Genomic DNA, 13,366 nt, shown 5'->3' with positions numbered 1-13,366 from the left:
TTCTGTGTGGATGACTGGGTGGATTTGGTACCTCTTTGCTCAGCCAAGGCAGAGCACTCCTATTGTTCGTGCTGCTCTTTACACTAGATTAGGTACATCTATTACCTAACACCATGGTGGAGCATTTTGATAAAGCATGGTTGGGGCTATACCCAGGAAAAGTGGTCAAATAAAATCACAGAATGGTTTGGGTTGGAAAGGACCTTAAAACTCATTCAGTTCCAACCCCATGGTCAGGGACACCGCCCACAAGACCAGGTTGCTCAAAGCCCCATCCAACCTGGCCTTGAGCGCTGCCAGGGATGGGGCAGCCACAGCTTCCCTGGGCAACCTGTGCCAGTGTCTCACCACCGTCACAGGGAAGAGCTTCTTCCCAATATCTGATCTAAATCTATCCTGTCAGTTTAAAGCCATGATGGCCCTTCCCATAACCATACCACAGTTAGATTCTTTCAGCTCCTTCCAAAGGATGACTTCTTAGTTTTTGATAGCTACAGATAAAGCTATTGTTCTACATTTTGTTTGGGCAACAGTACTTCAGTGCTGTGGAAGATCAAGAATGTTGACTGCTTAAAAATTCTGTTCTGCAAGCATCAACTAAGGAACCTGAAAAGCTAAGATTATCAATTCAGAGAGCTTTTGAAGAAGTGGACAGGGAGGGTTGTGTTTCTGAAGCTTGCATAAGTTGAGAAAATGCTACAGAAACTTTTACATTAATCCTCATCAAGTTCAATGAGGACAAGAAAGATGAGACCCCCAAGTACACCCTGGAACAGATCTACCTCTCAGGCTGGCACTGCAACTCACTCACTGATAAAACCTCTTCTTTGGTAAAATGATTGTTAACAAGGTAAAAGCAACTGCACAAAGTTGCTCCATGCCACCTCCAGCACTATGGGCAACCCCGTCTCCTGGTTCATTGTTCTCATTTACTTGGACTGAAAGGAAGGAAAGATTAAAGTTGGTCTGTACAGAGAGCAATGCAAATGCTACTCTCTTGCATTACAGGGCCAAGGTTGATGCTAAATGTGCTACTATTATCTCCATATTGCAGCAGTGCAAAGAAGGGGAAAGAGAGAAACTTTGAGAAGAGTACAAAAAGCAAGCTGCAGGGAAAAACTGGCATGGTTTAGGCTGAGAGGAAATTTAAAATAAAGAATACTTAAAAAAAAAAACCAAACCCAAACCCCATGAACAAGAGAGATGATATTATATAGCACAATTTTTGCAGTTGGAACTAGTGTCGAGATAACTGACTTGACTTACTAGTTCTCTCACATTACCAGTATCTTACCCTTAACAGAGCATTTTCCAGATACATGAATACTTGGATTTCTGCAAATATAAGATTAACAATATTTAGCGAAGTAGAAACTGGGCATTTTGTTACACTGCTTGAGCTGCATCTAAACAAACTGCAGCATCAACCCCTACAGTGAAGGAAGTTTGTGTCACACACGTTTGGATATAATGGTGCCAGGCTGGTCTTGGTACCCCTCATTCTGTATTGGGTTTGGCTTTTGAAACATTTTCTAAGGCAAAATTTATTTAGTAAGAGAGGGATTTGTTACATGTAAAGTTTTAGCTTTTCTTGTTCAAAAGGAGGAAAACGTAACACCTTCTTTGAAAAGATTTTCATGTTTTAAGAGACTATTGAGATTGAAGAACACTGCAGTAAACAACTGAAGGTTTTAAAACCCAGTGCATATAACTAACATCTTCAAAGTAACAAGTCTGAAACTTCAGAAACTTCACTCACCTTCATAGAGTACGTGATTTCTCACACTTATGTTTGCTGCTTTGACAGCTGGTAAATATTGCTCTTGCAGTACCAAAAAGACCTGGAAAGGTTTTTGATTCTTTCAGGTCAAGCCATCAGCTACAGGATTGTTTTGAACAAAACACAGGCTCCTGTAACAGTATCAGCGGCTGCCAGATCATATTATACATTTGCAGCTGGAACAACACTACATTTTATAATGTATACCTTAGGCAGTGAAATTGCATCTGAACACGAGAAACATCTTTAAGTCAAGATATGTAAATTTACTGTCATAAAAGGAATGCCATTAATTTTCCATTCTACACACTCAGGTGAAAAGTTTGTTAGAAACAAAGACGCGTAAAATCTGTAAAAGCAATAATATACAAAGTTCCAAATATAAAAATCATGACTTGTATAGTTTGTCACTTGCATCTTTTCACAAGAGGAAATTAAAGGAACCACACATCACTGAACTTCTACACAAGCTTCTTGTGTTTCAATGTCATTTATTGAGGAGTGAATGAGATACTGTCAGACATGCCAAAGAGACTTCACATTCAAGGGCTGGAAGCTGAACAGCTTTCCTCATTGAGTCACTGTTGTTTTGGGGATCTGAAAGTCCAGTCAATGAGGTCTTCATGCTTGATGTTTGTCTTCAGTTTTTCATCTTCTGATCTACTAACTTGTTGGGCAGAAGGCCATTTCTACCCTACCAAGACTCACACTCCAATTAATACAATTAACACTAGATGTAGAGAAATGTTTATCTGTTATAACGTACGTCTACTGCTGGAAGTCTTAAAGCTGTTTCTTAATTCATTATGTCTAATGAGAAAATTCACCTTGTTTCCCTTTCACCATCATAGGGATGGCTTATACCGTTAGAAAAATACTCTTCAGTGCTATTGTAGGGTTTACAGGAAACATCTTCTGTGTTGTGGGATAGAAACAGATTTAAACACCGTTCTGAAAGAATGCTTCTTCTTGCTGCCACTGCCTGTAGGTTGCAGAAGAATGGCCTACACGCACTACAGTTCGGTTTTACTCAAAAAAGAAACAAAAGAAACCTAAACAATAGGGTAAACGTTTATTTGGAGTTAGTTTTCTTGCAGATAATTAAGGCCCTTCAAGCAGAGTTCAGTAGCTCCTGTATGGCTGCCTGTTGATCTGCATTGAGCTGTGATATGCATTCTGTCCACAGTTGTCCAGATGTCTGGAAAACAAAATGGGAAGTTGTCTTTAAGCAGGCTGTCAAGCTTCTAAGGCACACACTAACCTTTCACGTGTTTACAAAGCTCAGCATTCACTGGGCTTATTCCTGAAATATATACATATATATGCCAAAAAGAACAGACTGAAATTTTCAGTTACATAATCCTACACATGCTTAACTAGAGAAGCTCTAAAATGCTAAACAGAGGTGAGCTCTGGTTAAACAGCAGTGGAGTAATTCATTGGAAACCCCTGGGAACTCCCTATAAGTAAGTGGGTCAAATGACAATTGACACTCTTAAGTTAACCACAGCCCGAATCATTTGCTGCATCTTGCACCCAAGTTGAAAGATGAACCCTGAGGCAAACCTGAACCATGCCTAAATGTAACAGTATCTCTTGGGCAAAGGTGCAACAGTTCCATTCACAGGAAGAGAACACTGTGATTCCACCATGACAAGATACACACTCTACATGTGTGCATGCAAAATGCTGCTGCCCACACAGGGCATTACTCTTTTGTGAAAGGAATGGTAAATTACTTCCCAGAGAGAACAGAACACGTGAAGTAGCATCCATCTGGGTAAGCATAAACCCACACTTTGTTGCTCCTCAGTATAACTCATCTGTGTTACCACAGCCCTCAGCTGTTAGCTTTTAAAGTCACCATCACTCGGGACTGGTTCTAATGGTACCAGAAAATGCTGTAAATTAAAAAAAGGCTGGGAAATAGGATTTATTCACTTATCAACAGAAGCTGGAAGCAACCGGCACCCTACTTTCTATAGAAGGATCATGATACGAAAAATTGCAAGTGACTGGCTGTAGGTCTTTAGCTTCTGTAATAGCAGTACACTTGAAGTAAACTAAGAAATGCTTTAATTTATATTTGGCATATTTTATGTTCAGCTCTACTGTAATTCCCTTTTCTCCCACACTTCTTAGGAAAAAAAAATATCAAAAATGAACTCACAGAATTCAAAAGAGCTTGGAAACAAAGTCTTCAAGTTGGAGTCTGGGTTTTTAAACAGCATTAGGCATTTTAGACTCTACATGTGCAACAGATTACTGCAGAATCAAATGTGCTCTTCCAGCATTTCTGACACACATTTAAATTAATACTCTACTGAAATATTTCTGGCCTGAGAATACCTAAGCATGAGGACAAGTTTATGTTTCATTCCAGCTATGACTAAAATGTTGCTCATGTCAGATGCTGGCAGTGGAAAAGCTTACTGAGATCATTAGAAAAAAGTCTGCTGGAACCTGGGAAGCAGCAGCAACTGGCTGACTGTTAACAGCCTTTAAAGTTCCTACCATGGTATAAAACATTCACAGTGCTTAACCCAAGCCAAAGTACTATGTGCGAAGACAAAAGGGTTGGTAACACCATGCTAAAATTCTATTTAAAAAACAAAAAACCCAAACCCATGACCTTTAAGATGCACAGTCTGAATGTAAATCATTCTCCCAATGCAGAAGTCTTGTTTCCATATTAATGTTCCTAATATTCCTGGTCAAAAAAGGACTTTGCTACACACAACTGATCTCTATGTGTATGGGCTACTGTATTGTTAAAAATCAACTAACCTTGAGCATTTAAGGTAAACAAATGCATTCGCATACCCTAATACAGAAGTTCCGTACCCCAACTAAGCACTAACCGTACGGATTCATGTCTGTCAGTCAGAATCTAGAATAGCCACTCACATCACTTTCACTTTGGGACTTTGCTTGATTTCATTCATTTTACGCCTTCAGAGTTTTAATAGGTCATTTTCTACCAGACATAATGGATCTCGCACGTTTACATACTCATCTAAATGAATCCTTTCCAAAAATCAAGTATTCCTAAAGTTCTTGAACCTGAGTTTTGCCAAAGCATGCAAGGTAGAATGGACAACAATTGAACTGCCGCTGTTCCAAATCCTCTACATGTCCTCTACATGTTTTTATCAGCTCTATGCTTGTGCTGTGGTTTTCCCACACTAAATCCAACACGCAGCACTGTACCAGCTGCTAGAAAGGAAAATAACTCTACCCCAGCAGTAACCAGGACAGCTCACCAGGCACACTACTTAATATCATTAGGTGCTGCAACTGTCAAGTGTGTCTACATGATAACGTCTGGCCCTGAGTCAGATCTGCCTTATAAGCCCTATCACTTACAAAAACGTCGAGAGGTGCTGCTTAAATACTTAAGACACCCCCATCAGCCATCACTGTAAGTATTTGTTATGGCATAAAGGAAGCGAACCTTGAGTCAGCTCCCCAAAGGTAGGAAAACCTTGAACAGCTGCCTATATCTGTACTGGATTAAAGAGGGCAGTAGTAAAATTAATAGTGGCTTGCACTCATTCTCTAGCAAAACTCGCAAGCCTCTACCATATTACTAGGTCACCACAGGGTGCTGGGAACCCTTACAGGAACCATACATATGTTGGATCAAATACCACCGTACAGTTCATTGATACAAAGATAGGCAGATTTCTCTCCAAATTTTAATTTCTGGCTCAGAAAACACAATGAAACACCCCACAACCAACCTATACTGGCTAGCACGTTAACCACCTAGCTGCATGGATTTTTTGTTTGTTCGTTTTTAAATTAATAAGCTTCTGAAGTTTATCAAAAGAGATTCAAGTGCAAATGCTACCAAATTTTATCATCAGTGGCTCAAGGAATGTCCAAGGATCTTCAAGATCAGTGGTTGAAGCACTATTCTTTAAGGAGGTAAGGCTCTCAAACCTTGCTTAACAGTTCAGCTACTTCTGAAAGAAAATTCCAAATGTTCCCTTCATACCTAAGCAAGCATTTACTTACCTGCACTTGGCGCACAACATTAGCCAACCGCTTGATACATGGATCTTCATGTTTAATAGCTTCATGAATTTCACCATCTGCTATTATACCAAATATTCTGGGAAGGTTGGAATTGTTAGGACCGAGGACAACTGGGTTGTTGCTGTTACAATCAAACATAATACAAATAAATTAATATGTAACTGAAAAAAAAATAAATAAGCATTTTCCATGTAAGTGGAGTGATTTTGAAGTATTTTATTCTAAAGCTGCTTATTAACATTTAAGTTTCACACAGCTGAGTAAGAACACACAGCTCCATTGGCCTGCTGACAGCATGCTCCCTCTCTGGTTAACATTTAACCAGCTGACTCTTTAACTGGCCCACACTTCATCAGGAAAAAGTTCTGAACCGTACAGAATGGACGAGTTCTATGCAGGCAGAACTGTAAACAGCATGACAGAAATACCCTGCCTAAAAGGGCTTGTTCCTCCCTCTCGCAGTGCTGCAAGGGGGAGGAGATTGTGTTACTGGCATGGGGAGAACCAGAAACCGCAGCTCTCTGCCAGCACCCACAGACAGCAAGCACGCAGTTCTACTCCCTCTTCCCAGCCACGTGTTGGAGTAAAGAAGTTCTGGCAACCAGGGATCTGGGTGAAAAACATGATCTACTTCCAGCCCTGCTACCTACCACTGCTGGAACGCAGAAGCTGTGAATGTAGGACTGACAGAGATCCAGGGAAGTAACATTGCAGGGCTGAGCCACGTGCACAGAGCTGGGTACTAAAATGGGCTAGCACTGCAATTTCCAACTTCTACATGCATCTCCATATGCATACGTGTCAGTATTATTATGGTGTCTCTACACAATAATCAGTCCAGGGATGTCAGCTGCTGCTACCACCTTGCCTTAATAAGATACAAGGTATTCACATAGCAGAAAAGACTATAGGAAATCTATGTAACTTCTTTTCTATTTTCTACTAAGATATAATGTGGTGTCAGCCACAGCACGGCTCCCACATACTGTTTCAGAAGCTGACATTCTTCCACTCAATTATGAAGTGCAACTTGTACCCACACTGTAAGATGTGTACCCACACTTTTCCTCCACTGACTTACTGGAGGGAGCACAAATCTAAAGAATAAGCTGTGGGACAAGATGCTATCAGCAATAACTGAAATTATTATTACAAACTTAAGGGAGATCGCACTGTACAATGAATTTCTCTGTATTATTTCTCTACTTCATACTTTGTTTTGTTGATACTAAAGCTTTTGGAAAGCAAAAAGGTGCAAATCTACTTTCAAAGGTTATGAAAAGAAGGCTGCAAGGACATGTGCGCTGCTCTTAAGTAAAAAGGCTTGATCATTAATGTTAATACGTAAACAAAACAACAAAAATTTTTCTGGAATTTTCTGTAGAAGTTCCCAGCTGATAACTTTCTCATCACATACATAAAAATAATTCCTGGCTGCTTTAATAAAGCCATACAGACATTAGTTAGGATAAGAACACTATTTTAAAAAAACCAGCAACAACATAGTGGAAGGGTCAGTTCTGACATTCCAAATTCTCCTCCCTAAAGAATGTGCAAATTAACCTGGCAGTTTCTCAGATTTGGAAAAATGAATGCAAGGAAAGAATCTGCAAACAAGCTTGCTTTCTCAACTGATGTCAAGACTTTGCCTTACCTCTCAATCAAGTCACACAGATAATTGAAAGTATAAACAGCTTCTTCTTTATCTTCATGAAGAGGAAGCCATGATAACCAGTGTGGCAGGACTTCTTCAACATTTACACAGTCAGGCTTGAACTTCATTATCTTTCCTACAGCTGAAATGCAGTTCTCTGTTGCATTGACATTCTCTTTGGTTTTGGCATCTGGCGACTGAATGACTCTCACAAGCAATGGAAGCGCCTCTAATTGTTAGATAAAACAAGAATAAAGTTTATTGCACAATCAATTTTATGTCATGAACATCACTAACTTCACATATATGTATTAAAACCAGAATTTTTTTTTTGCAGCCAAAGCACAGTCATCCCAATGACTCACTACTTCTAGGCTCTTCACTGCTCAAAAATCATATGAAAAATGGACAGTTAAAGCTATGCAAGGAAACATTAGAAAACAACTACTACAGAAGTCTTGATCTGCTTTACAAGTTCAGAAAAAGAGTAAGAATCTTCCTGTGCAAGTCTGATCTAAAAGACGTTCTAGTTTATAGTAAAAAAATAGGTAGAAGCATTATTTTTTTAATCTAACAGATCCTAGAAACACAGGATGATGAAAAGCACTGATGGAGTGACAGTCACATTAATTTGGACTGTAGCGCATGTCTACAGTGTATACTTGCTGTACATCGAGTGCTTGTGCACACATAGATATATAAAAATATGTATCTTTTTAATGGTGAGAGTATGTTAACTCCCAACATTAAAAGGTGCACTGGGAAAAGCTCATAGGAGAAATCTCATCTGGTGAATCCACTGGGCACGGTTTAGGTATAAAAAAAAATAATAAAAAATAAATCAAGCATCAGGGAAAATGCCAACTTCCTTGCTAGGTTAATAACAGTTACATTATTTTAGGTCATGAAGGTAACCACAGGCACACTTAGTGACAGGACAAGGGGTAACGGGTTCAAACTTAAACAGGGGAAGTTTAGATTGGATATAAGGAGGAAGTTCTTTATGCAAGGGTGTTGAGGCACTGGAATGGGCTGCCCAAGAAAGTTGTGAATGCTCCATCCCTGGCAGTGTTCAAGGCCAGGTTGGACAAAGCCTTAAGTGACATGGTTTAGTGTGAGGTGTCCTTGCCCATGGCAGGGGGGTTGGAACTAGATGATCTTAAGGTCCTTTCCAACCCTAACAATTCTATGATTCTAAGTGAAGATTAACGTCACAATTTTAGTTACTAGTAGCTATGAGGACTTCACAGCACTCTACATGCATGCAGGAACAATTGTACTTGTGTTCTGCTAAAAATATAATGCTAAAGCTGTGAAATTCTGTATCGGCACAGAAAAGAGGTTATAGAATTGTGCAGAAAGCACACTTCAAAATAACTCCAATTACTGAGAGTGAGATCTCACACTACTTCATTTGCATGAGTAAGTAGCAGCTTCGCAGTTAAGAAATACACAATGACACTTGCTATATTAACTTCACTGAATTAGATTTGTGAAGAATTTAGCAGCTATGGAAAATAAGAATTAACCCTAAGCTAGACAAGGACACTTCTATGGGGCTGATAAACCTTACACAGCTGCAAAAACTTGGTCAGACCTGATAGTTTGTGTACTGAATACAGGATAACAATGCTGGACTTTTCTGCAAAGCCAAATTTGTATCACAGAAGTCTACTATGAAATTCATTCATGTACATACATAAGAATTTAAAACACTTTTTAGGTGCCTGCTAATAAGCTGGATGCTGTAAACTAAAAGTTTTTTTATCTAAGCATCAACTAAAGGAGAAGCCAACTGTCTGAATTTAATCAAAGCTTATTTATCCAAATACAAAGAAAAGGATTAAAGTTGTTACAAAGTTTAACTGGGCCAAGGTGAAGTCTAATGAATGAAAATTAAAATTAGACTTCAAGAGATGTTAAACTTCCCCACAACTTCAAAAGCAGAACTGTCTCTATCCCATTAGTTTTAGGACAAGACATAAAAACCTTACGGAGAAGTTCACAAAGTATTTTTCTAGACAATTTTAAATGTTAATGCTCTTAATGGTTCACTGCAATGTTTCTCCCCTCCTTTTTTCTTTCTTTCTTTTTTTTTTTTCCTGAAAGACACCTCATCTTGATTGTCACATTGTGGCAGTTACATTTATCCCTATCACATGGTTCTTATTTTCTTACGTCATTTAATTCAGCTTCTGTTCAAGATTCCTGTGAAACACACTTGAAAACAGCTGACTATATATTTGCTTTAAAAAATAAGAAAATCTTTTATAAGGGATGCTAGTTAGTGCACAAAATGAACTTTGTTGACTGGCAAGAAGAGTGCCAGGAGACAACCATTTCTTTAAATTCCAGATGAAGTTTTAGAGAAACTCAAGACATTCAGAAAAAGCAAAATGTTTCTGATAGGCATTATCATACCAATTTGATTTCTTAGTCACAGAAATCAGACTCCTTTTTATATAATGGGAAAGCAGAGTGCCACATTAGTTATTAGTATTCTAGGCTACTGTTAATAGATGCTGTATTATTTTTACAGACATTAAAAGGGTTTTGCATTAATACGTAACCATATTAGTATTAATTAACAGAATTCAGTAACAGAAATGCTACTACACAAAACATTATTAAAGTTCCAAGGAATTCAGGGACTTCACTAATCACCACCAGTCTGTCACAGAGGTTACACTGGCAATCTACTTTGCTGCCAAAGGGACGAGATCTCATTAACTAGAAGGCTAGCAAATTTTGATTATTCTCCTCCCCAGTCCCCAAATCCCACATTCAAATAGTTTTATCATAGAACAGTTAGGGTTGGAAAGGACCTTAAGATCATTTAGCTCCCACCCCCTGCCATGGGCAGGGACACCTCACCATAAACCAGGTCAGCCAAGGCTCAATGCATATACATACCTGTGCAAAAAGGACGATAGCTGTCTCCGCCAAATTGTGCCATAACTCCAACACCATAGGCAGCTGCTTGCCTAACCTCTGGGCTGTTGTCACATATTGACTGGAGCATTGGCCTCAGGAAGTATTCCGCGTACTTGAACGAGGAGGGGCTGCAGTGCTCTACAATATCGTCAAAAATGCACAGCCCCCACTGCCTGTCAGGCCACGGCCTATGTGGACACTGCATCAAAACCAGGTAATATTTAAGCCACCTTAAAACTGGCATTTTATACAGTCAGCAATTAGATCAACAGAACAATCACAGTAACAGCGGTCTGGTAATTTCATTAAAATCCTCCTGGATTAAATTTAATCTTATAAACACACAATTTTCTGTTGTGATACTTGCAGCGATACCATAAACGAAACAAAATCCAGGTGAGTATCTGATAAAATATACAAATTATCTATCAAGTTCTCTAATATTCCAGTATGTTTAAGATTCCAGGCCTATCAACACATTAGAGCAAGCCATATACTTACAATTAGGTTGACAATTAGTGGAAGTAGCCTTTCAAACCATGGCAGAACCTTCTCCTTATAACTGCTGAATATTGAGTGCAAAATGTCCGATACTTTAGTCAAAACATAAACGTCATTGTCATCCTGATAAAAAAAGGATACAAGTCACATTAAGACTAATGATCTTAGAAATAGTGAAAGTCACATGAAATGCCAAGGTGTCTAAACTAACAGAATGAAGTTCAATGATCTGGTTTTGTAAACCCAGTCTTTTCATGTCCACTATTTTTCAGCTCTTGATCTAATCACAAAAAGACAGAACAGTTTGGGTTGGAAGGGACCTTAAAAATCATCTAGTTCCAATCCCCTGCCATGGGCAGGGACACCTTCCACTAGACCAGGTTGCTCGGAGCCCCATCCAACCTGGCTTGAACACTGCCAGGGATAGAGCATACACAACTTCTCTTGGCCTTCTCTTCTCCAGGCTGAACAAGCCCAACTCTCTCAGCCTGTCTTCACAGAAGAGGTTCTCCAGCCCTCTGACCATCTTCGTGGCCCTGCTCTTGGACCTCTTCCAACAGGTCCACATACGTCTTGCATTGGGTGCCCCAGAGCTCAACACAGCACTGCAGGTGGGGTCTTATGAGAGCAGGGTAGAGGGAGAGAATCCCCTCCCTCAACCTGCTGGCCACACTCCTTTTGATGCAGCCCAGAACATGGCTGGTGTTCTGGGTGGCAAGCTCACAGTCCTGGCTTATATGTCGTTTTTCCATCAACCAATATCCACAAATCCTTCTCCACAGGGCTGCTCTTAATCCATTCACTCCCCAGTCTGTACTAATACGGGGGATTGCCCTGAACCAGGTTCAGGCCTCTGCATTTGGCTTTATCCAAGTTCACAAGGTTCACACCTGTCCACTCCTCGTGCTTTTCAAGGCCCCTCTGGATGGCATTTTTTCTTTCAAGCACATTAACTGCACCACCCAGCTCGGTGTCATCCGCAGACTTGCTGGGGGAGTCCTCAATACCACTACCTACGTCGTTAATAAAGATATTGAACAATACTGGTGCCCACAGAGACCCCTGAGGGACACCCCTTGTTACTGATCTCTATTTGGACATTGAGCTACTGAATGCAATTTTTTGGACATGGCCATCCAGTCACTCCCTTGTCCACCAGACAGTCCTTCCATCAAATCTCTATCTCTCCAATTTAGTAACAAGCATGTTCTGTGGGACCATGTCAAAGGCTTTGAAGTCAAGGCAGATGACATCAGTTGCTCCTTCTTAATCCACCAACGCAGCCACTATATCATAGAAACCACCAGATTATTTGGGCATGATGTGCTCTCTGTGAAGCCACATCAGCTGTCTCCAATCACCTCCCCGTCTTCCATGTGCCATGACAGAGCTTTCAGAAAAATCTGTTCCATGATCTTACTGGGCACAGAATGGTAGTTCTCCTTTTTACCCTTCTTAAAAATGTAAGTCAATTGCTATTGTGTAGGACTTGAATGATTCAGGGACAGAAAAATTCTAGCACGATAAACACTGTCTTGTGTAAATTTACTGCTTCAGTGGATTCCCTTCACAGAAGACAGAAGGTCCTTTTCCTCTTCTGTACCTTACAGATACTACAACAAGCTTTTACTGAAAAGTAAACGGGTAGCTGCTTTTGCAACAGAAGATTGTTAGCAAAAATGTAAGAAATATGAATCCTCTCCTCTTGCTACTTCATTTTTCACCTTGCTCAATTATTGCATCAAACTGGTGAAGTAAAGATCCTCAGTTCAGATCCAGCTATCAATTCATATTATAGTTCCAAGCAAGGATTGCTCCCCAGACACACTTCCATTTGGAAAACCCTTTTTGTTCTAAAGCAAGTTCTGCTGTACTTTGTATGGCTCTTTTAATCAGTTTATACTTTAAAAGGCAGGGGAACACAATACAGTTAGTTTCTGGTCCCTAGGGAGAAACTAGTAAGTATTTCTCATGTAACAAACGCCTTCTCAGAACTGGATATTTAAAACCTTCCTGGTCAGGCAACTTTTGCATTGTCAGGGCATAATTCAAGCAGTAACTCTGGAACAAACACATAAACGAAAACAGAAAAAGAGAACTGCTACAGCACACTGCAAGGTACACCTGGCCTGGTATTGTTTACTAATAGCCTATAACAGATGCTCAGGGGGAGAGCTTACCATATGCCTTCTCTCTATCACATCAGCATCTTAGTTATTGCCTAAGCTGAGGCTGTACCTGGATATCTTAAATGCCTTGCAACTCTGTGCAGAATACAGATTCAGCTTTTCTGAAACTGTTGCTTGCTAGCATTTTCTCTCATTATCAGTACACAGTGACACATCAGAAATAAACTGCTTAACTCACTGTCGAAAAGACTGAACAGTAAAGCAAGTAAGAAAAAGAAAAAACAGGAAAAGCTCTTGGCTCAGAACTTGAGTTTTGCTATTTTTTTT

The 13,366-nt window shown here is 39.8% G+C and overlaps 1 protein-coding gene across 1 annotated transcript in view; it reads right to left on the bottom strand.

Moving 5' to 3' along the window:
* Positions 1 to 2,251: 2,251 nt before the first annotated feature.
* The window catches only part of IPO5 (importin 5), a 44,894-nt gene continuing 33,779 nt past the window's right edge, over positions 2,252 to 13,366 (bottom strand). The window contains exons 22-26 of the mRNA XM_062624626.1: positions 10,911 to 11,033; positions 10,389 to 10,608; positions 7,476 to 7,704; positions 5,801 to 5,942; positions 2,252 to 2,978 (exon numbers count right to left, since the gene is read on the bottom strand). Coding sequence (XP_062480610.1) covers positions 2,892 to 2,978; positions 5,801 to 5,942; positions 7,476 to 7,704; positions 10,389 to 10,608; positions 10,911 to 11,033 — 801 coding nt within the window. The 3' untranslated portion in view covers positions 2,252 to 2,891. The remainder of the gene's footprint in view (positions 2,979 to 5,800; positions 5,943 to 7,475; positions 7,705 to 10,388; positions 10,609 to 10,910; positions 11,034 to 13,366) is intronic.

The sequence above is a fragment of the Pezoporus occidentalis genome, unplaced genomic scaffold (assembly GCF_034315485.1).
Source record: "Pezoporus occidentalis ecotype Australia unplaced genomic scaffold, CSIRO_AGI_Poc_V1 ctg27, whole genome shotgun sequence".
In the NCBI taxonomy this organism is placed as follows: Eukaryota; Metazoa; Chordata; class Aves; order Psittaciformes; family Psittacidae; genus Pezoporus; species Pezoporus occidentalis.
This window is presented reverse-complemented; position numbering and strand designations above follow the sequence as displayed.